Source organism: Sebastes umbrosus, chromosome 23 (assembly GCF_015220745.1).
Source record: "Sebastes umbrosus isolate fSebUmb1 chromosome 23, fSebUmb1.pri, whole genome shotgun sequence".
Classification (NCBI taxonomy): domain Eukaryota; kingdom Metazoa; phylum Chordata; class Actinopteri; order Perciformes; family Sebastidae; genus Sebastes; species Sebastes umbrosus.
The window spans coordinates 13,483,747-13,508,407 of record NC_051291.1 but is presented as its reverse complement, the minus strand read 5'-3'; the positions used below and the strand labels follow the sequence as shown (position 1 = coordinate 13,508,407).

The 24,661-nt window shown below is 42.2% G+C and overlaps 1 protein-coding gene across 2 annotated transcripts in view; it reads left to right on the top strand.

Annotated features, from left to right (window-relative positions):
- Nucleotides 1-1,231: 1,231 nt before the first annotated feature.
- Nucleotides 1,232-24,661, top strand: part of cacna2d1a (calcium channel, voltage-dependent, alpha 2/delta subunit 1a) — a 104,615-nt gene continuing 81,185 nt past the window's right edge. For both annotated transcript variants that reach the window (XM_037760115.1, XM_037760114.1), the window contains exons 1-3: nucleotides 1,232-1,570; nucleotides 21,145-21,226; nucleotides 24,294-24,410. In XM_037760115.1, coding sequence (XP_037616043.1) covers nucleotides 1,491-1,570; nucleotides 21,145-21,226; nucleotides 24,294-24,410 — 279 coding nt within the window. In that variant the 5' untranslated portion in view covers nucleotides 1,232-1,490. The remainder of the gene's footprint in view (nucleotides 1,571-21,144; nucleotides 21,227-24,293; nucleotides 24,411-24,661) is intronic.

Sequence of the window (24,661 nt, the reverse complement as noted above, 5' to 3'; positions counted from 1 at the left end):
TAAAAAATGTCACGCACAGTAATCCACACTTCAAAAAGTGTCCTTATTATGTCATCTAGTGTTATTTGTATGTTTATTAAGCAGTGAATTTCGACTAGTAGGTTTTTTTAATTTCAATTTTCGCCACTTTTGTCAAAAATGTCACAGAAATATATGTTTAAAGGGACTATTTGTAACTTTCAGAATTGCTTGTTAACAGCGACACCTGTGGCCGTTAAGTCAACTAAAGTCAGCGTTGGGCTTGCGCTTGTGCTCGCTCTAAATAGATATGAACGAGCATCGCTCAAAACAGTGAGGCAACACACGTCGGCTAAAACCACAATATCACTCTATATTTCAGCTGCTTGGCAGTAATGTTAGCTGACCAGACGGAAGTCTCTCCATGAATCAATGCTGATCCTAGTGTTGGCTTTTCCTGCTTCAACCTCCCGACCAGGAACAGGGGAGACACCGGCACCCGGTCGGAGACGATAAAGTAACTCGCTGCGGAGCCCCGTCACTTCACGAGACATGGAAAACCTCTGTTGGTCTGGAGGAGCTGCAGCATTTATTTCTGCACAAACGTCCACTGTACATTCACTAGATATTCTCAGAGCTAAACTAACTCTTCTGCAGTGTGTAGTGTGCGCACATGCACGTGAGAGTGGAGCGCGAGAATGCGCGCGGTTTGTGAGAGAAGGCAGGCAGAGGAGCAGAGACTCCGGCCCTGGAGACCAAAGCTACGGTCTCCCCTGTGTCTTCTGGCCGTGGTCAGGGGGCTGGAGCAGGAAGAGTTGACACTGTTTTGCAAGACGGGCTTCACTAAATATAACTTTGCGGTTTTTGTAGTTTGTGTTGGAGTCTGATGGTACGTGTCCATAGGGAGTCGCAAAAGCAAGCAGCGCGCATGGGAAACCGACCCGGTAGATTTATACGTGTAAAAAGTTACAAATAGTCCCTTTAATTTTTTTTTTTAAAATAATACAGTGACAGATCTCTCCAAATACATTCAGAAAAGAACACATGAAAAAAACAAAAACATTCAAACTTATGGAAGTACCCACTTTAACGCATTTTCCCCACGTGTTTTACAGGAAGAACCTCGCTGCTAAATGATGATATTTTTTGCAGTGTGCGCACTACCGCTCTGCCGGCCAAGCTGAAGCTCCAAATGCGCCCTCCCACTTTTCTCCTTCTCTCCTTTTTGACACACAGCCGTAGATCTGCTCTAATAGCCTATCGCAGTTTGAGACACTCACTTTAACAGTCACACACACACACACACACACACTGAACCAAAAAAAGCTCACTCCTCAACTCCACCGGTGGGAGGAGGAGAAACACACAGATACCAGATGAGATTTGTTTCCAAACGCGCACCGATGGCGGTGTGAGGCGTTTTTGGCTGAGAAATACGCACGGCGTTGTTGTGGATTTGTGAAACCTCTTTTTTGTGCATCTTTTTTTTTCCTTGGATCGTTGGTTGCGGAGGGGGAATAATAAACAAAGCTATGGATTACTCAGTCTGCTTACTTTTACTGCTGTCAACCGTTTCGTCTGTGTCGACTGGACAATTCCCAACACCTCAGATGTGAGTACAAGCTTCATAACAGCCTGTTGTTGGCTTTTGGAGAAGTCTTGGATATTATTCTGGGTGTTGCATGCAGATATTACAATCTGAGTTGTATTTTTCTGAGACATTTCTGCTATTCACTAAAAAGATAAGTTATATTATCTTCAGCAGTTTGGTGGAACATTATCCTTGAGGTCTCCTCTTCCTCCTTGCCAAGTGATGATGGTTGCACATTACTTCGGATACAACTTCAACCCAGTGAAACACTATATACTGTCCATTTGTTGCCAGCTTGCAGCAGCAGTGTGACATGTTGGCTTGCTGTCATGATGTGGATCAACCCCAGGCAGGAAGGTAGACTGAGGTCTCAATGTGTGGCTCAGGGGGTTCCCAAACTTTTCCCTGTGACATCTCCTCCACACACACAAAGGCAGTTTTTGTCACAGATTGTTTTTTGGTGGATGAATCTGATTCATTTTGATAGTTTGTGTTGTTGTTTTCAAGCAAAAATACCAAAACATGTGAATATTTGGTAGTTTTTCTCTGTCCTCTATGATGGTGAATTGAAAATCTCTGTTTTCAAAACAAGCAATATGTTGTAAGAGGTCACCTCGGGGTCAGGGAACTTGTGATGGACCTTTTTTTTTCACAATTATTGTCTGACCAAACTAATCGATTAATCCAGAAGACAACTTGAAGAATAATCGATAATGAAAATAATAGTTAGTTGCTTCCCTAAAATGAGACTGTGAGATTTGTGGCCAGACTTCACTTGAGTGTTTTTATAAGACCTACACTAGGGCTAGGAAATATGACGATATATATCGTCAATACTATATAAAAATGTCTATCGTATATATATTTTTCTATATAATTTTTATCGCGATATAGGCTAGGTCTGTTATGTTCATTTTGCTCTCAAGTTCCTAAAATGAGAAAATACTTTTCATTTGTCAAGTATTTAATCCACATGGGAGTATACTGTGTACAAAAACCTTTATAGACTATTTATTTATTGAATTCCGAGGAAAAATGTTATATATATATATCGTTCTCACACTCAGACCTAACCTACTGGTATCTTATTAGGTACAGTTGTCTGCCAATTTACAGCCATCTGTATGTGCTCAGTAGACTTAGACACACTTCTTAATCATGCACCTCCATGTGGATGAAACCTCTCCCTGCCGGAAGGGTTATGAACTTGAGATGAAGTAGAGGTATCACTCTCCGTCTAAATCTGACTCCCAACCTCTATATTAATAGCTGTAACAGATGATACATCCACAGTTCCTAAATTAAACGTGTAGGTGTGTGTGAGCCAGTTTCAGCTCCTCACGCTTAATCAACAGGTATTCCAGATGGTTCGGACGGAGGCTGGACTCCAGCGTTTTGGTTTTGAATGCAGCCCAAGTACAGTCTCTCCCCCAGAGAGGTGCCGGTGAGCCACGATGGCACTCAGCCTAATGGCCGAGCACAATGATGTCAGACTAGCAGAGTGGCCTGCCCACTCCCTATATTTCATGGGCACTAAGTGGATTGATCTGTGGGTTGTGTACATGATATTCACACAGACCCACTTTCACTGACATGGTTGACTTACTGAGAGGAATTGGCAATCTGTGCAAACAATATTAAAATTCACAACAAGATTGGCAGGAGCTCTTGGTTTGAATTAGGAAAAACTTCATTTAGAGGAAAAGACGGTGCCAGAAAACAGTCATATCACGGAATCTGTATTTGGACATCTGCTTCTTGGCCATCAATGATGATGACAATTTCTTTCTGTGGAGGAAAAAAAGCAAAAAAAATCCTCCTGTGTGCTTGTGTTCAGCCCAGTCGCACAGCAATTTGTTAAATAGTCACGAAATTGAATGTATTTATTGGTGTACATAGACACAAATTTCACTTTTTGTTTGTGATGAAATTAATTCATATGTAATCCACGTAATTGTGAACCGGGAATTATAAAGAGAGGCGAACGCCACGTATGGACGAGGTCGAGGTGGATGAGTGGGTCAAAAAACATAAAGTTGAAAGTTGATTTATCTGTCATGTAACATCCGTACTTAAGTTACGCCACTTCTGGAGTTATTTTAACCCAAATTGTGATCTTTTCTTAAACCTAACCAAATAGTTTGTTGCCTAAGCTTAACCAAATCGATCTTTTACCTAACCTAACTAAGTAGTTTGTTGCCTAAGCCTAACCAAGTCAATCTTTTCCTAAACCTAACTAAGTAATTTGTTGCCTAAGCTTAACCAAATCGATCTTTTCCTAAACCTAACTAAGTAGTTTGTTGCCTAAACCTAACCAAGTCGATCTTTTCCTAAACCTAACTAAGTAATTTGTTGCCTAAGCTTAACCAAATCGATCTTTTCCTAAACCTAACTTAGTTTGTTGCCTAAACCTAACCAAGTCTATCTATTCCTAAACCTAACTAAGTAGTTTTATTTTGAAAAAAACTGGAGCGGAAATAGAAAAATACGTCGTTGAAAGTCGTGCTGAGCGTCACGAAAAAAAAAAGGTAAATAAATGTCTATGTACACGAATCAAATAGATTCAATTTCATGACTATTTCATCAACTGCCGTGAGACTGTGTTGTTGTGCGTTACTCTTGGTGTGCTCCTGTGGTGATGATGATTTTGAGTGACAAGCGTCACATTGACTCCTCAAGGATGGAGAGACTGACCCAGTGTGTTCTCCTCTAGGAAATTCAGAAATGCGGATAAGCAAAGGTCTTAAGTAGCTTTGTGTGACTAAAAACAGACATTTACACACAGTGTGTGCAGCAATTGCCATGTCCTCTCTCTCTGTCTTTCTCACCTCCCTGTCTCATGGCTTGAAGTGTGACTGTATCTCTGGGCTCCATCTCTAACCTCACATGCCAGCATCTGTCTGCTTCAGATCTTCATGTCCCCTCTCTTTCTCTCAGCCCTCCCTCCATCCCTTCTCACTATCGTCCTCATCGCGCATCCCTTTCCGTCTTGTTCATCCCCCTGTCCATCTTCTTCCTGTCCGGCTCCCTATCTCTCTCTTCTTTTTCTTCGTTGCCCGAAGGCGGATGATTAACATCATCGAATCTGAAATGCAAAGTCTGATGTCATAGACTTGTGCCCCAGAGATCTCGGCGCCAGCGAGCACACTGGAGAGATCAGGAGAGATAAAAAGAAAAAGATAGAAAAAGAGACGGAAAGGAAAATCCAGACTACTTGGCCTTTTTGATCCCATATGTCTATTGTATAAGGACATTTTGCTGCATGTGTACTGTTACCACCCTCACAGCCGAAAAAATGCAAGAGATGTCCAAATCTTTATGTCATCATGTGCCGAGGCATTCAGCCATCCAATCCAGCACGCGATCATATGCTTCTTTCTGGCTTTGGCCTTAGTCACCGACACACTTTTGTCTCCATCCTCCCTATATCCTCAGTTTCTGTCACCCTCTGCTCCATTTCTCCCACTTGCTTTTTTCTTTTTTTTTTTTTTTAAAAGCTAACTAGATTTCATGCTCAACCAGCTAAAGAGCCACGCTTCTCGTGTTCTCCTCGTCTCTGGCGATCAGTGGGCATAATGTGTGGAGGCACTTCATCTGCACAGAGAGCAGCATGGGCAGTTGTGAGCAGGGAGAGTGTATGTATGCGACTATATAGGGTAGGTTCCTGAGGTATCTGTAAGCAAACAAGGTCCAGAGTGGCGTTAATCATCTCATCTAACTCTCGGCAAGAAAGTGAATAAGCACATTGCCCCAAATATCTTTTTTTTTTCTTAAACCAAGTGAGAATTAAGGTCAAGCTACCTCTGTTCTTACACGCTGATCTCATAGAAAGGTTTATAAATAGCATGACATTACAAGGACATTCCGTGTGTCATGAGGACACATTTTTTGACCTTTTGTGTGTCATTTGTATGCCACGCAAAAAAACTACGGTAACGCCCGCAGTTAGGTTTAGGCAACAAAACCATTTAGGGTGCTTTCACACCTGTAGTTGGGTTCATTTGTTCCGGACCAATAAGGGACTTATATATTGTTGCATTTTAATTCTGGTCCGGTTCCTGTTCACACTGACTTTTTTACAAACAAACCAGAGGAGTAAACATGAAGTTAGACAAGCTGACAGGTAACTCGTTGATTGGACGGTTTTGGCGATTGTCATCCTGCATCATCAGGACCAACGTGAGGAAATCAAATTCTGGTGAGCGACAGCGGATGGATTCATTAGTAGTTTTAAACCCAAACACCACAAACGAACCGCAACGGAGTCCGCTTGGAACCGAACCATTTTCAGGCGGTCTTGGTTCAGTAGTTTGGGCCGACACCATGGTTCGATTGACTGCTTTTCAGGGCAAGTGTTGAAGCACCCTTAGTTAGGTTTAAGAAAAACGTCATGGTTGGGCTTAAAATAAGTAAAATATGTACAGTCAAACAATGTAACATAAGTACGGAAAACATGTCACAAACGTCATTAAAAAGCATGTAGCAAACGTCACTAACGTAACTTAACAAAACAAAACACCACCTGGTTGAAAGTCCTGTGTTTGTTGGACCCATCCACCTTCCCATGGCAAGCAGTCTTTATCACTTTCTGCTTTACATCACTAGCTCTGAGCATAGCACATTTACACGGAAGCGTTTACATTGCAGTCAGTACAGACTACATGCCGTACAAATGACACGCCAAAAAGCAAGAACGGCGTTCTAATTGGGCACTAAATGCCTTGCCCATTACCGTGTCATTCATACGCCTTTTCATGCGATCGGGCTGGTTCTTAATGCTTTCTTTGAGAAATTTATGTATACGGTGTAATTTCCTCGATGGTTTTCTGCCTTACTTTGTCTTGCATGATGTCTCGACTCAGTCTTGATACTTGTTACATCCCAGTAGCCCTGGCCGAGACACTGACAGAGGCCTGTAATGAATATGGCTCAGTTCCCACCCATATGCATCTTATTTCACGGCCAAACTTCCTCTGGACCCCAGATGCTTGGATGCACTGCTACCGAACAGCTCGCTCATTAAATGTGATATATTGCAACAATAAAAACTATACATAAATATAGAGATAAAGCAGATAACCATGACTTTAATCTGCAGTGCTGCGATCAGACAAATACTGGGAGTCGTGATTTTAAAAGTTGGCTCGCAGCTAAGACAACTTGTTAATGCGTCATTGTGGCGCTAGAAGATTTGAACCAGAAAATGTGGCTATATCCCTGGAAAAATCACACAGTCACAGTGTCAAACACATTGGTCTGTTATTACATTTTTTTTACAAATGTATTTTTGTCAATGGAAAAAAAAGCTCCAGGCCTTGTGTCTTGATTGAATCAGAGAGCCTTGATCTTGTTTCTTTGCTTTGGGAGAGACGAAGGGATTTAAAATATCTCATCTAATATAATCAAGGAATTAAAGTTGATAAATTCGATTTTTCCTTCGACTTTGATTCCAGTGTCAAATCTAACTTGGATTACGACGCTGATAATACGGGGAGGTTTTTGAAGAGGATGACTCAAATGTAATGAGCAGATCGTGGAAATGATCAGCTCGGGCTTATATCGGGTTTCCTTGGCTGTGATTTGCACCTCTCGGCCCCCAGAGAGTTGGTGCTAGCAGGTATATTTCAGGAGGCATGCCTTGAGTCAAGCAGCTGGCGGGTTATATCTGTTACATGCAAGGGTGCACGATCTGTGCCCATGGATACTGTTTGCTCTCCACTCTCACTTTTCTTTCACCCTCTCTCACAGTTTATCTTTATCCCTCTTTTCCCACTTTTTCTCTCCTTCTGTCCCACTCCCTCCCCTTTGCCCCAATCTCAACCCTGGCTATATTTAGGCAAGCCTCAGATGTTGGTAAAGATACAGGACAGAGGGGTGTAGCGTGACAGGGGGCTTCCCATAAATCTCCCCTCCGCTCGTATTGTGCGGACTCGTTGTTTATGAGAGTGTTCCTTCAGTGTCTGGTTTAAGTTTCTCATGAATTCCTTATGAGAAAAAAGTCATCATGTCCCCCCTGCCCTGTAAAGAAAAACTGGGAGTAACGGAGCAACCCCCGGTGCTGTATTACTTCCCCCACAATCCGTTGCCACATGGAAATTCCCGAGAATTTTCCATTGCAGCGTTGCCCAGGCAACCTCGGGAATAGCTAACAGCTGTTTGGTCGGGAGCCCTCTCCTGTACAGGAAGCACATCTGTATAATGTAATATAAAGCACGGGGAAGTGTAGTTTTTAAGGCTGTGTTGTAAATCAGGCGTGTGTCTTTCCTTCCTTATTTCATTGTTTATTTAGTGATAAGGCTTTTGTACAACAACGTAAAACAAGATACAGAAGAGAAGAAGTAGTAGAGATAAAGGAGGAGAGAATATTTGAAGAAAGAGGTTGTGTGTGTGACTGAAAGTTTAAAATCAATCCCTGTGGCTCATATTGCCTGTTGTCACGCCAAGTTTTTGTGGCTGTTTTCTCTTGTCTTTTAAGTTCACGATCACATATTTGTCCGTTGGGTTGAGAAAATAGTGCAACTGTTGGGGCTCATAGACATTTTGATTTTAACGTCACAAGTTGATTTTGTTCAGCTCTGATGGCTGTTAGACTACCGAGTTATCTGCAGGCTACTGGTACGCTACCCTGTGTCATCCTTGAAGTTCTTTTTTTCTTCTGATGGGAGAATCGCCGATCTTGCGTCTGATTTCAAAGGTCTAAATTGAAAGCTTATTTCGATCGATTTCCGATTTTTTTTTCACCATCGGGATAATGTTTGAAATGAATGACTAGTACTACTGGTAACTGTATGAAGCTTGTCTGGTGGGAGGGGCTTAGGACAGAGGAGAGCTGCAGGAGGACGGATGTATTTTCAAATGCTGGTGTTTTTACGACTCCACGCCAGTGACAGCCGTGGCTGGACGCATTATGTTTTCGGGTTGTCCATCCGTTCATCCAGACCTTTTTCTCGTGAGCGCGATACCTCAGGAACGCCTTGAGGGAGTTCCTTCAAATTTGGCAACACATCCACTTGGACTCAAGGATGAACTGATTAGATTTCGGTGGTCAAAGGTCACTGTGACCTCACAAAACACGTTTTTGGAGATAACTTAAGAATTCATATGCTGATTATAACAATTTCACAGAAATATCTAACAGGATAAAATGACAAAGTGATGACAGTTTGGACAGACATGGATGTAGACTGTAACTTGGGTGGTTGGTGAAGGCTTACAATCACGGGGCGGTAATTCTAGTCTTTCGCCTTTTCCAGAAAACTGCCTACCCCAGCTTTAAGTGCTTCAAATACCTCTTGTGAGACACCACAAGCCCGTCTGATGTGTAATATTTTGAGAGACGCAGAGAAAAGTGGACCCGTGATGGCTTCCCCTGAGCCCCTTAATGGAGTCGTATTGGCGCGTAAGAGCTGTTAATGCCAGACTACACTACACTACTACACTACAGTGGACAGTGTGCGTAGCCATCAGGGAGACTAGTACTCAGTACAGCACTAACAGTAGTCTGCTCGTGTAGGCGTCGAGATTGACGTTAATTGGACATTTTGGCCGGGGGGGGGGCCTCTCTAATCTCTCTCTTTATACACATCGTACGTCCGAGAATTGTGTGTGTGGTGAGGCAAAATGGTCGGATTGATGTATGGATGGATGGGTAGAGAGGTTGCTCAGAAAGTGTGAAGGTGACAGGCATGTGGAGGTTTAGTCATTTGAGCAGAGTTCAAAATGACATGTAGCAGATAGAAAGACAGCTGGAGGGGCGAGGGTGAGCAAGAGGGGGAGAAACAGTCAAATTGTTTAATAAAATAACATTTAATTATTTTCTATAATAATTTGAAAGACTAAGGGACTGAAAATACTTTAAATTATATCACAGTGTGAGGAAAAAGTGCCATGTTTCCATTTTTACAAGCTTTATTTTAGATATTTAATCCATTACTTGACTTGATAATGACATCAGTCATTATTTCTTTGTCCTGGACATTTCATGAAGGAATTAGTTGCCAACTTGACCCATATTCTTGTGCACACACGGGAGGTATAATATTAATTATCCGCTGTTGTCGTTCTTTAGTATTGTGCTCGAATCCCCCCAGCAGGTGCGATTGCTCCGCAGCGAGTACAAACACTTGCAGGTGTCACAACAATTCTGTTCCCTCCGAGTTAATGTGTCCAGACACCTGCTGGGAGAGGTGATACAATGGGAGCTGTTAGCTCTGTCAGGACGTATATGCCTTTTGACATGGAGGGTGTGGACGAGGCCGACTTGGCGCTAGGGGGACGGCGAGTCAGTCCCAGCGAGCCGCGGCCCAGAGTGTGAGGTCAAACGTGGGCAAGGGTAGGGGGGAGAGAGTCTGACCCCCGGCCCTCTGTGGCAGCGGACAGACTGTAACCACATGGCCAGGTCGGACTTTATTAATAGACATTTCTTGGAATGTGAATTATTGTGAATGGATAAATCAATGAATGGCTAAATAACCGCTCCAAACTTATGCTAAATTTTGGCCATTGGTCATGGCCATTTTCAAAGGGGTCCCTTGACCTCTGACCTCAAGATATGTGAATGAAAATGGGTTCTATGGGTACCCACGAGTCTCCCCTTTACAGACATGCCCACTTTATGATAATCACATGCAGTTTGGGGCAAGTCCTAGTCGAGTCAGCACACTGACACACTGACAGCTGTTGTTTGCTGAGTTTGCCATGTTGTGATTGAGCATATTTTTTTTATGCTAAATGCAGTATTCAGTTCAGTTATCCAGTTTCTGGACAATAATTGTCATATGTTGTTCATTGACTTGCAATAATAAATATATACATACACTTGCATAAAGCAAGCATATTTGCCCACTCCCTTGTTGATAAGAGTATTAAATACTTGACAAATCTCCCTTTAAGGTACATTTTTTAACAGATAAAAAATGTGTGATTCATTTTCGATTAGTCATGATTAACTATGGACAATCATGTGATTGACAGGCCCAACAAATTATACTACTGTCCCTTTCATTTATTTAAAATGACAAATGAACTTATCCTAAAATACTGATGGTTCGGTGGTGTTGGCATTTCAAATCTGATACCTGCACTCCGCCATATGAGCACCAATTGACATGCATCAAATGGGGCACGTCATTTATCGCCTTCAGGGCGTTTGGGCCTTTACTGTAACCTTACTCCATTAAAAAAAAGCCCCAATCTGACCTCTAAAAGTCCCTCTTGTTTTTGTCAACTTGACGTTTAAGTGGAAGACTGTTCCACAGTATGACACCAGTATGAAAAATTCCATTCAAAGCTAACAAACTAAAATATGTGTTTGTATGGTGGTTAATTGAGAAAGCAATTCAGCAACAGCTTTTTTAAATACCTTTCTAGTGTGGCTTGTTGTCTTTTATACAGTAAATACCTGCGGTGTAGCTTCAAACTGAGCAAAACAAGTCAACACAAAGCTGTTTGTCTTTGGCCATAAGTTCACCTGATAAACCAATCCCACTAAAATCAGCTTCCTGTAACCACACCTGCTCTATCAGTTCATGATTGCACCACCAGCACCCGCCCCATCATTTTGGTAATGATCTCATACAATGTCTCATCGGCTCGTGCACAGCTGTAATACACCCCAAACATAAGTGCTAGATAGAGCGCCGAAAATACTGTTGTCAAGGCTTCACTTAAACGCGGCTCTTCAGATCCAGGCAGGGGGCCGCGGTAAAAGGCTCCGACTGACTCGCTGAGAGCGAAAATGGCAGAAGAGCGGCAGAAATATCAATAACGTCCTGCCATAGGAGATAATGAGGCCGCGAGACATTTACGAAGCCTGCAATTATGGTGTTATTGACCTCAATAAAGGAGAAGATATCATCACTTGTCTCCTTTTGTGCTCCATGGTGATACATGGGAGAGGAGGGGAGAGGGGAGGAGGACGAAGGAAAGACGTTTCTGACATTACGAGTTCATTTAGAGATGAAAATGAGTAGCGGTTGGTTGCAAATAAGGCTCTTCATTATGTGTTCATTAGATGAAAATGTAAGCTATAAGAAAATAAAGTGTTATACACAACAGAGAGGTGGAAGGAAAGAGGGAATACAGAAGAAATGAAGAGGAAAGAATCGGCAGAGATGGACCCAAGCAATCAAAGGAAGCAATAGGTGATGAATTTACACAAGAATGACAAAGGGAGTGTGAGGAAGGAGGGGAAAAGGCACAAAGAAAGTGACTGTTCCGTCTTCCACAAAGCTCTGTCAGGCTCGCTGCTTATTAGACGCCTTGCTTCGTCGTCAGAGCTCTTATTAGCTATCCCTCCAGTGGCTCAATTACATCCAAGCTGCCATCCTCAAACATCCCCATCTTTTCTTTTTTTTATTCTCCTTCCTGTAATGGTGTCAGCCTTGTCTCTCTCTAAGAACAGATTAGAAGCCCAAATTACTACTATCAGAGGAGGATTTAAGGTTTCAAGCTGTCTCCCGGTGCTGGAAACCACGACTCCACAACATGATGCGACGGGAAAGGAAGAGAAAGAAAAAAAAATAAAGCAAAGAGTATTTTGCTGTCGGATGATTCCTCCGTGACGCTTTCGATGGTATTAAGAGATCAAATGTGGATCCGCAGACTGGGTTTCGGAGTGTAAAAACATGAGGATGTTTACAAGACGAGAGAGGGTGCCGGAGTGGAAACTCCGAGATTGGATATTGAGCCCTTTGGATTCTCAAAAGCGTGCTGGGGCCTCGGAGCAGTCGTGAGGCTGCGTTTTTTGGCGTTTGAGTCGGAGTGATGTAGCGTTCAACGTTGCTGGATCTATTTTTCTGGTCTTTCACTCGGCTCAGGGTGTTTACTTTGTGTCAGGTTTATCCCTCTGTAAAAACAGAAGGAAACAGAAAATAAACAAACGTGTTATGAAGCTATAGAAATAATACACACTTTAAAAACTTCTGCTGCTGAATGACAGCGTAAGGTCGTCGTGGTGAAAGAAACGGCTGCGCTTCTCCCTAAATGTACTCCTTTCTCCTCCCCTGTTGATCAAGGATATGGCATGCACGCTGCATGACATTAGACTATTAATACCAAGAGTTTCAGCTGAGATGAGAGGACTTGAAGCAGCCACCGCCTGCTAACCAGCGAGACGTGAAGAAGTGTTTTATGACAAACTGTTCCAATACTTTTGACAGCCCAAAGCATAAGAATACAGTCTACAGGGTATTTATTTAAAGTTCCCCTCGCTGCTTTCTTTCTAGAAAAGAGCATATAGGAATAAGTTCGGTATGAAAGTAAAGACAGGCTTGAAGGTAAAATCTTCCCATTCTTCTGTCCATGAACTCCATCAGGGAACTGTCTTTTCAAGTCGGATTACAAACTCTCGCAAACCCCCTTGTAACAGCCCAACTGTGAGCTTTTTTATCTGAACGTTGGATGGAGGTAAAAGTAGAAATGAAGTGATAGTCAAGGACAGTTTGAGGTCGAGTCAAAGTAATTCTGGTTTATTACAACGTTGGTCTTGTTTTCAGAGTTTTGGCTGTCAATTCCATCAGTGATCATTTTGGATTCAAGTTATTAATTCTGCAAACATGATGACATTTAAGTAGCAATTGGCAGTTCAGGTATTCAACAAAAACAGTCTCTACACGAGGTCCCTACAGTAGCTGTTCTGGGGCTTTCGATAGTATAACATGATCTTCCTCAGCAGATGGAGTATGCTCAGTTGTCATGGAATCGTAGATATTCAAATTACCGTACTTTAAGGACGTCTTGTTTAGGGGTGGGTTCTGTTTTCAGAGGTTGTAGCGGGATCAGTCTTAAAGCTAGAGTAAAGACGTTATCATTTAAAACTAGAAAACTTAAGGAATCTATTGGGACCAACCATGTCACGTTACCTTGTCGGGAAGAACACTAAATAACACTCCAAAGTTACGCTAAATTTTGGCGAGGAAAAACTGGCATGTCCATTTTCAAAAGGGGTCGCTTGACCTCTGACCTCAAGATATGTGAATAAAAACTCTGAGATGAACAAAGTGAAAATTGTATCTTATTATATAAAACAGATGTTGACAAACTACATAATTTACAGTTGAAAAAGGTAATAAATCGCAATATATCTTATCGCAATACTCGGCATATCGTAAAATGTTTAAAATTGCAAAAAGATCATATTGTGACTTTAGTATCGTGATGATATTGTATCCAGAGGCCTCTGGTGATTCCCACCTCTACTTTCTGCATGTTGGCTAAAAAGGTTGAGAAATTTCTATAGTTTTTTTTTTAAATGCTGCCTCTTGCTCTATCTTTTTTTTATGGATGGAATGATCATAATGGCCAAAACAATGAAAATAAGACCCAAATTGTACTCAAGCAGAATTATCCTTTAAATAATTCAATCCAGACTGTGAGTTGTAGCTGCTCTTACTTTAAGGATCTTGAATAATTCTTCAATCTAAACAGTTTCCTGACGAACGGGACCCCAAGAGACTTTGATGTTTATAGTTTTTGAGTGTTGAAGCATATTCACTTCCTGAGCCGACCATCCCTCAAGTGTATTAACCCAACTAAAGTGTATTAAATAGCTGCACAACAGCGAAAGGCCAGAGGCTGTGGTTTTGAAGTGTAGAAACCCCCTCCTCTCAGTCACACGCTGCTCAACCGGAGGGGTAAATGTGGTCAGAGGTAAGGCAGCAGTGCTTTAATGCTGAGTCATGCTCTCTATTCTGGGATCACTTCCCTGTGTTCACCCCTCTGATTGGACAGTTTGGCAAAACAAGGCTACTTGTTTTTCTTTTAATGGTGTGTCAGGGTTTTCCTAGAAGTTTTTCCTTATTTCCCACTTCTTTAAGGTGGCAAATAATGCTGATTAAAGGGAGGTAACATATACAGCAGGTTTATCAGAGCTCTTTCGCTGCAAACAGCTGCCTGCTGCTGCTGCTGGAAACATTATTACAAATATTGATTAGTGTAGCATAGAAGTCATAGTCCGTGCTAATTGTTCATACTCTAAATTGTTCTCCGGTGCTTTTGTCATGCACCAGTCCATCACTCTTGAATGGTGGGTTGTATAACACATGCACAAATGGGTCACACCCACTTCATTACATTAGGAGCTGCACCTGTCCTGGTGACCTTTGACCCTGGGCCACCCCCCCCCCACTGGCCTCTGAAAGACCCACTGCTCTGGTTACATACAGACGTTGACACACACACATGTACATGTACACACACGCACACACACACACACGTGACAGCTGGCCTAACGGAGGCAGCTTCTCTTCCAGTCATTAGAGGGATGGAGGCCAAAGCAAAGGGGGGAGGGACTACTTTGAGTAAAGCACAAATTAAGACACATGCTCACTGGTCTAGTTGAGGAATGAGCTAATTTAAGAAAGTTTCACATACTTCTGACGACTGTCTTTTGTCTTGTGTGTCTGTTTTTCTGAATTGGTCTGCAGCATTGTGGTGTGTCACTATCTATCTGCAGTAATATTGACACTGCTCACCGGCACCTCATCTAATTTCACACCATTTAACTCGCTGGCACATTTGTGCCTGTGACTGAGGACATGGAAAAGAACTTGATGAAATTTTAATGTCATCTTTTCAGTCCCTCATATCAGACCATGATCTGTTCGTCTAAACTCCAACCAGGTGTGTCTCCAACTCTCTAAAGTCAGTGAACCCGTGGTGATCTGTACTGCATGCACCTCGAGTCACATTTCACTATCGCAAAAAACAACATGCTGAGGTATCAGAGCTTCTCATCGCAGCTCTTGACAAGTGTGAAACCCGTCCAGGCCCAAAGTGTGTGTGCCATGTTTAAGACCAGGGCTCATTTCCAGCTCAGCACAGGAATGCTGTCTGAAAAGTCTATTTCTGTTACTGCTAGCCTTGCCTTTTTCTGAAAGTTTTATGCACATTTGGTAGTGCACTTTGACAGATATTTCCCAGCTGGCAGAATGACCTATAAGCACTTTTATTTAATTGTATTTCATCCTGAGAGAGCCACTGCTGGCTGGAAGCATCACAGTGGAGTTTGCAGTACTAGATGTCACCGACATGGTCAAACACAAGCTGCTGCAACATGTGGCCCATTCCTGTAGACTCCCAGCAAGCAGTAGTAGTCGCTTGTATCACATAAAGGACTAAAGTCAGGATTATTTTATGTTATTGACATCATAACATTTACTTTGGCAACTTCCTGGCTAGTCCAAAGAGTGACCAGGGGAGTGGGTAATCCTGTAATCTTGTTCCAACAAGCATTATAAAATACAAGTTATTACTAATAAATAGTTACTGATCAAAAATAACATCATAGCAGCAAAGTAAGTACAAGAATGAGACAACTGTTGACTATTGTTTCAATGCAGTTGCTAAAGAAAAGGATGGCAAAAACCCCAACACTCAGGACATCTCTTTAAATGGGGACTCAAGCAATTTAATATTGTGTTTTTTCCATAAATTTGGGGGATGGATTAAAAACAAATTGTTTATATTGAGCCTGAGATATCCTCAAGTACAGGTCAAGCCCTCAAAAAACACTGGATCCTACATTTCCAACCCGTTTTCACTCCCAACTCTTCAACTACTGACGCTAGGTTAGTCTCCCAAGCGCCTCGGTGTGTGATACCGACACACCAAGGCGCCCTTTAGACTACTCTATGGGACGCATATTGGGACGTATTACTAGACGGGCAGAGCAGCTGACGTAGTATAAGGAGCGAGGAAGTTGGGGCGGGTGGGAGGATTGGATTGACGGGTCAAACAAACACAGGACTTTCACTAAGGGAGACTGCCTTTTCTGTCTTGTGTGAAAACCAAGTCAACGTTGACTTATTTTACCATAGATTTGTTACGTAACGCCATTTCTGCCACGTCCAAAACAGATGCTAGAGGGGTACATAGAGCGTCATAGATTGAAGCGTAGGGCCACTGACCAAGCTGCGATATTTGATGAGTGGGAGTGTGTTGACATTTCCCATAATGCAACTCAGTAGCGAGACCGTCCTCGTCTGGTAAATGCTGTTAAACTTGGTAAGCTTCGCCCTGAGCCACAGAATACAATATACACCCGTTTTCATAGGCTGAGTAGTATTCTCTGAACTTGTGCTATACTGTGATAATTGAATTTAAGGGTCACTCCATCAATTTTACACACAACAGTAAAGTCCAGGGAACAGCCCAGTGATTGTGTAGTCTTGTCTCATGCAATAACTTATTGGTCTAAACTGCCTATTCATCAGGGTTGTTTACACGCAGTAGAATCACAAGTATATTGGACTTTTGCACCTTTTCAAAGTAAGCAAGTATAGTGCGAGACCACAACTGGCATAAAAAGAACAAAAGAAGTGGTCTTGCCTGTCAGAAAAACGACGTGCTTCACAAGTGGCTGATAGTAATGACTCGATGAGACAAGTGTGAGAGAAAAGAGGCTTGTAATGCCAGCAGGTCTCACACTTGGCTGAGTTTCACGTGGCTCCTCTCATTCCCAGCCCTGCAGCCTGCAACCGCTGTACAAGCCGGGCGGCTCTATACATGGCTCACCAGCCATTTCGGACGCTTCCTTCCGTTCCACGTTGCCCCCCCTCTCCAATTTCCCTAAGGAGAGAGGGGCAGAACAGGAGCTGAGCAATGGGAGGGGATAATGATGCTATCTCATTTTTCCACGTCCTGCTCCTAGTTTCCATCCTCTCATTTAGTACTTTTTTTATTTTTGCACTTTTCTTCATTAAAAGACCACTTCCTCAGCCTGCTTCTATTAATAAAGAAACGTACACTCTTTCTACACTTTTGAGAAAGCCACACATCCTGATGTAATGCAGGGAATGTTTGCAGCCTTTACTGGAGGAAGAGGAAGATGGGTAATCAGAACGTTCTGTTTTTTACCCAAGAGATTTTATAAAACCAAGATCAGAGAGATTTAAAAATTTCTAGCACAAACTATTAGTCATTAGCAGTGAGTTTTATCCTATTACAAGCTGACCTCATGTAGGAACCGCCAAGCTGCTGCAGACAAGTGAGGGAACAAATTTACCACAACTAGTGTAGTTAGGCACTTTCCCCGGATCATGTTTTATTGTCCTCTCCTCATTGGGGTTCTACAAAGAAGCTCTGCAAACACGATTAGTGTCGTCTAGAGTTCATGGCCAGTTGCTAATGCAACTTAACTTGGAACGTGTGTTCTGCAACACTCAATGTAGATTTTTTATTAAAGGGGCTATGTGTGAGAATCAGAAATTGCTTGTTTAACAGGGACACCTGTGGCCGTTAACTCGATGACAGTCAGCGTCCTGTTGCTCGCGCTACGTAGACGCCAGCGAGCATCCGTCAAAACAGCGAGGCGACACACACGAAACTGATTGACAGCTAAAACCACAATATCACTGTATATTTCACATGCTCGGAAGTAATGTTAGCCTGCCTGCCGAGCTTAACCAATAGGAATTTTGCCAGCTCGGGGTCCGTTTTGATACCTAAAACCTGTGATGGAATTTTCCATTAATTCCTCTCTTATTGGTAGAAAGGTCAGAGTGTCCCTCTGTAGACATTATTGGGTTGGAGTCCTGTCTAGAGGAGCCACCGTTATCTGTACAGCTGTGTCTGTAGTGGAGACCGTAGAGCCAGTCGCTAGGGCAACCAGGGTCAGAGATGCCAGAGGAACGGAGTAAGTCAAAACATGATAAGGGGTAAGACACTGAGCACCAGGAAGGAAGGGCAGAGTTGTGAGGCCTTCACGCAGAGAGCACCTCAATGTGGAGACCTGACAATTGCTCCTTGATCAAGCTTCAATAAACCTTCTTTTGTAAGACATCATCAGCTCCGGGACCTCTTCCTTCCTTAAGTTAACTTGTGTATCAATTATTCCATCACAAAACCAAATGAAGGTCTCTCCATGAGTCGCCTGATAGCCCGGCCGATGTTGATCCTATTTTCCTCCGACGTCGGTCATATTCCTGTTTTGCAAGACAGGCTTCACTAGATATAACTTAGTTTTTTTGTGCGTCCGTGGAGTTTGTGTTGGAGTCTGAGTTGTGGTGGGGGCTGGTCGTTTGTTGTAGCGGAGCTTAAGAGAGTAAAGGAACTCGCAAGCGTGCATGATGTCACATCTGTTGGATTTTCTCAGAAAAAAACTTCACGCATTCTTCACATTAAAAGCAGTCTACAGGCTGAAAGAGGAAACCCAGAAAGTTGCGAACGGTCTCATTTTTTAGGTTATAGGTCACAACCTGTTCCCACATTGGCAATAAAAAACTATTAAAAAGCGTTTACACGTGTAAAAACTTACATACAGTCCATTTAATGAATTATTAATGGAATGTGGCATTGAACATCTCTTCTTTGATGGAGCATAACCATCCAACCACACACACTCACAGTTTTCACATTAGACACCTGTTGTAATGGCCCAGCCTTCTTGCTCAAGGCCAACTGAGCTTATTTGAAAAAGTCACATGCATAACAAAATACACACCTGCTCTCTATGGCCAGTGGACCTTATCTTGACAGTCTACAGCAGGCATAGCAACCAGCAATAAAAGTCCAATTTGAAGTAATTTGTAGGAAATTACATCCTCTTATTTTCACATTTACCTGCAGTATGTGTGTGTGCATACATGTGTGTGCATACAAGTGATCACGATGGTGGGTTGAAAGCGCTATGTGCTGACAGTACAGTACGCCGATCCTAAATCTGCCCTCAGCCGCAAGCAGCTGTCTCTCAGAGGGCTAAATGTGGTGGCTACAGTATACACGTTTCCAGGGTGAGCTAACCCCGCTCACATTACACTGTATTTTTTAAATAAGACAATATAGAGAGGGTTCATGTGTCAAAGGCCCCTCAGCAGTGTGTGTGCGGAAGGTGGAGAGGTTAATTAACACTGTGGGGGAGAAAGGGTAATTTTCTTTATGGATTATGTCATGTATTTTTTATCGGCTGTGGTAAAGGAGCCGTGGGAGGGTTTGTACTGTAGGTGTACTTACAGTACAGAGTGTTCAGAGTGTGTTATGTGCAGTTGAGCAGCAGGAGACAATAAAAATAAATACACTAAAAATTCATTACCTGTGGAAATTGCTTTTGCTGAAAAAAAATTCTACATCAGCACTTGATGAAAGTTTGCAAACGAGGAAAAAAACACTCACCCAGAACATATCAAAATTTCAATGATTTCAGTCAGTTTAAAGGAATAGATCGACATTTTGGGAAAATATGCGTATTTGTTTTCTTGCTGAGATGAGATGAGAAGATTGTGCCTTGTTCGCCGACTGTTCTTAAGAAGAAATTTCTTCTCCTTAAGTAAAGCAAAAGTTTTGTTTCACCGCAGAAAAATGTGTTATTAACCACCCAGCCAAATTTGAATGATTAAAATAATTTGCCAAGTGTATAAAATTAGGTTTCAAATTCATGAAAAAATAAGCAGTATGCTCTGCTCTCGCTGAAACCACGGCCAATCGTGGGTGAGGGTTGATTACGTATCATGGATGTACAGTATATATGACACTTCTTAAGGTTACGGGTGCTGGTAGGCAGATTTTGTCAGCATGTGACAGAGTCAGGTTAGCTGTTTTCATTGTTTAATAAGCTAGATAAGCCAACAGGCCTGTGCTTTAGTTTCATATTTACTGCATGATGGGCCTTTCACACAGAACACGTTGTGCGCAAGCCATTGGAAATATTGGGTTTCCGAGCGCAGTGGTGGCGTTGCCGCGTTCTATGTGAAAAGCCCACGACAGATCCTTTGCTCCTCTCCCCTAACTCTTGGTAAGAGTGTAATATGTTGAATAATATTTTTTGAAGGGCAAATAAATGCATAATCAGGACGCTTGTGTAAAACAAGTCTGCCTTGAAAATAAACAAATAACTTTGTACAGTGCTTGTAGGGTCAGATTCATTGGTGTTTTGACAGTGAAGGCGTATGATGGATACCGTGTCACGGCGACCCCACGTACACTCATGCACGCCCCCACACATAACTTGAACTGAACTGAATGTCAGGGAGTTCGTATAAGGAACTGGTATCCTTAAAATCCTCGTGGCTAAGTTACAAGGCATAAAGTTGATTAATAACAGTTTAGACATGCTGGTAATTGAGAGTTTAGATGTGTTCATGGACACACAGATATTCACATAGGGGTCATAGAATACTACTGGTTGTATAAGATATGTTCTGATCCTACTTAGGTGTTTTAAAGTCATAAAACAAAGTGTAAAGTCCAATAAATGGAAGTTTGTGTCTCTCGTGCTCTTCTCTGTCCCTTCCTCTTTCCTCTTTCTGTCCTCTTTCTCATCAGAAGAATACATTAACCAGCATCTCACCCCCGAGGATGTGACACTCTCGCGCTGACAGCTATGAATAGCTCTCACCAGCTCATGTGGAGTAGAGCAATGTATTCACTGGGCTAAACATTATTATTTCATGCTTTCCCTCCCTGAATCAATACAGCTTTTTTTTTTAGAATATTGTAATAGTAAGCAATAAATCTTAGGTCATGTGATCATGTGGGCTGTATTCAAACTGGATGGGATTGGAGCAGCTCAACAAATTTGATTCGACTGTGCAGGCCAATCCGAAGCTTTCCATCAAATGAGGATCGGTTGGCTGATTGATTGTTTTTTTTTGTGTTCTTAGGATAAAGGAATGGGTGGACCAGATGCAAAAAGAGTTGATCTCATTAACAGACACAGCCAGTGGTATGGACATCCTAATACAGGTAAGCATGACTTTCTGTTTGTGTTCCGTTTTTTTAGACCAATTTTTAACAAAAGTAAAGTTTATAACGATTGCATGTTAAAGTTGAACTGAAATTTCAATTCTCCTCACTTTTTGTGTAATGTCTGGTTCAGACTACACAATATTTTTGTTGGTTATGATGGTCACTATGTCACATTAGGCGATTGAGAGTCATAAATTCTTGTCGTTGCATGACATACTCGTCGACACTTCGGCCCACCGACCAATCATCGCTGGTCGTCTTTCCCGACGTGCGTGATACGTCCCAGAAGCGGCGTCAGTTGTCGTCTACTATAACACACTACAGGAGATTAAACGATCGATTATCGCACACAACACTCATTGTCGTTCCCGATCTGAGCCAACGCCCTACGACGGCCGCGTCGAGCTGATATTGTGTAGTCTGAACCAGCCATAAGGCGCAATAATGATAGTGCAGCTATGTAGGCCTACGGGAGACGTGCTCTCAACTTGTTGTGCACTACTAATTATATAACTTACAGTACAAACATTGATACAAGATGCCTTTTCTAGCTCAGTTAGTGTTGTGATTCCTACAAGATGTTACTTTTGGTTTGCTTTATTTAGACACCTGTGCCAATGTCAAGCTCCCGCACACTCACTATTCTCCCATAGAAAGAAGGGGGTGTAGCTAGTGTTTGCTGTTTCTCCTTCATGGGTCCAGTTGTGGAGAAGACAAATGAACAAACTGTCAACACTCGCAGTGATTTAGATGTTCTGTAACCTCAAGTGACTAATGTACAGACTCACAGAGTAATGTACAGTAGGGAGTGCTCACAAATGGGACTAATGGGACTAAACGGCGGCTAACGTTAGCCCCTAAGCTGGTTAACTGCCCTTATGCCTGTTGAAATATAAATGATAGGCTATAACAATGTATTTTTAGCGCCCCCACATATTGCACCAATCAATTTAACCAGTAGTACAAAAGTAAAAAAAACAAAAACAAACTGTGGCTATTCAGTATATGCTGATTTCTTGTCTTAATTCATTGTATTTCAATTAAAATAAAACCCATTGCAAGGGTTAAGTATTGACAAGAATGATGGCGTGTATTTTAAGTCATTACGTTTCTCACATGCTCCCTAACCCTCCTCGCTCGACCTCAGCTGTCACAGCACATCACCGGTCTATATATAGTAGCTTCTCATTAGAAATAACGTTGCATCATTTCATTCTGCCAGACCAATGTACACGCTCAGATAAGATCACCATCACGACTATACTGTACAGTGGTGGCCATAGTCCTTTCACACACACACACACACACACACACACACACACAGACACAAGCCCACATCTGACAAAGGAGAAGAAGCTTTTTAGATCCACATTGATTGACATAATGCATCTGGCTCTTTTGCTCCCCGCTCCCTTCCAGAATATAATCAGTCGGCTTTAAAGCATCACTGAAATCATTACAAAACATGTTTTTGTTTGATTCGGTGGCACGACTTGTCGCCAGAAATGAGAATTAAACAGATTTGGCAATATTTTGTGTAACTGAAACCTCTCAAACTGTTGCTGTAACAGAAGCTGATGCATTTGGGGACGCCCTTTAACAATATGCACTGTACACAACATGCAGAATTTTTAAAAGAGGAGTGTTAAGAAGCTTGCAAATTATATGTGGCCTTCTAATATTGTTAATGGTATAGGCACAATTTTTATTTTTATGCACACAGTTGTACCTTTTGTCACTGGGAATTGTACAGTTTTCAACTAAAACACCCCAAATCCACAGTATAACATAAAAACACTTCCAACATACAGATTAAATATAGAAATTCCAAGAAAATCCTCCTGGATATGTCGTAATAGCGTGATCCAAATCTAAACGTCAGGCATATTACTCTTTTAATATTGCTCTTGCACCAAAGCAAAATTCATCACAAGGCCTGCAGGATGAAGACAAATACATGCACGCGCCTCAGCTCTGTGGTTTGAATGTCGGACAATGAAATCCCTCTAGGCTGCTAAATAATTGGCTGTTTGGCATTTGTGTTTCTTATTTCTTTTGCTGGAGCATATTCCATAGCACAGTAAATGGTCTTGTTGCATAACCTGACATTGCGATTTAATCAGTGGACATGTAGCTTCCTTTTTTAAATCACTGCGCTTTTGGTCAGTGAGGTCCGATGAAGAACAAAAGATGACCGCTGATGCAGGGTGACGTTCTTAGCCTCAGATACAGTCTGTGGATAGTCGTGAGACTGAGAAAACTTGAGGGAGTTTTAATGCTAGGAAAGCACATACCACTTATCATTTTACATGTTGGCTATGTAAAGTCAACTAGTGGTTGAAATCATCATTTTTGGGATGGAGATTTGTAAGCATTTGTAAGCATCCTGACCATTTCCCTTTTCCCCATCCACCTATCATCATCATGCAGCTCCTTCTTTCTTCTAAACTGGACTGCTGCGATGGCACCAGTGGGCAAAAGTGAAGCCAATGCGGAAGTGCCTTAAACTTGCATTCTTCCTAATAGCCAGCAGGGGGCGACTCCTCTGGTTGCAAAATGAAGTCTGATTGTATAGAAGTCAATGAGAAAATGACCCTACTTCTCACTTGATTTATTACCTCAGTAAACATTGTAAACATGAGTTTATGGTCTCAATCTCTACTTTCAAGTCTTCTTCAATACAGCATGATGTTCATTTAGTAAATTATGATCTCATTTAGAGTCAAATAGACCATAAAGCAGGGGATGCTTTAGGGCGTGGCTACCGTATGATTGACAGGTCGCTACCACGCCGTTGTCCAGTCTGGATGTTGTCCGTGTTTTTGTCTTTACTTTAACTTTAACCCTTTCACAGTGTGTTTTTAGTTCATGAATGTTAATTGTAACATTTCGGTTGCCGAAAAATATCTTATTCAGTGTTCGGGTGTATCTCGCTCCACCCTCTTGCGTCACTTCTGATTGCAAAAAAACAAAGCTTTTTTAATGCAAGTATGTTTTCAGTCTGAACGCCTGCTTAACTGATTAAGATCTCTGACCCCCTGCTGTTCTCCTCTGATTGACTCAGATATATCATAAACACAGACCTCACTTCAGCGTGGAGACCAACAATGCAAGGGATCTGGTGGCGACAGCTGCTGGGAATATAGAGAAACTGCTGGCTAACCGCTCCCAAGCCCTAAAGGTGAGTGTGATCTTCTAACACAACATTATCTTGTATCAACCCTGCTTGTTGGGGGGGAGTGGAGGAGTTTGGTTATTGCGTTTTCTTTGTTATCAACTTAAAATCTGTTCATTTTTTAGTTTGAGATAAGAACATAAAATGTTTGCGAGACCAGATCCAGGCCGTCTCTCCTAGCACAGTTCCCAGAGCCCGAGGAAACAAACAGAAACAATCTGCTCCTCCTCATTTCACGTCAGAACAGACACTGGAAC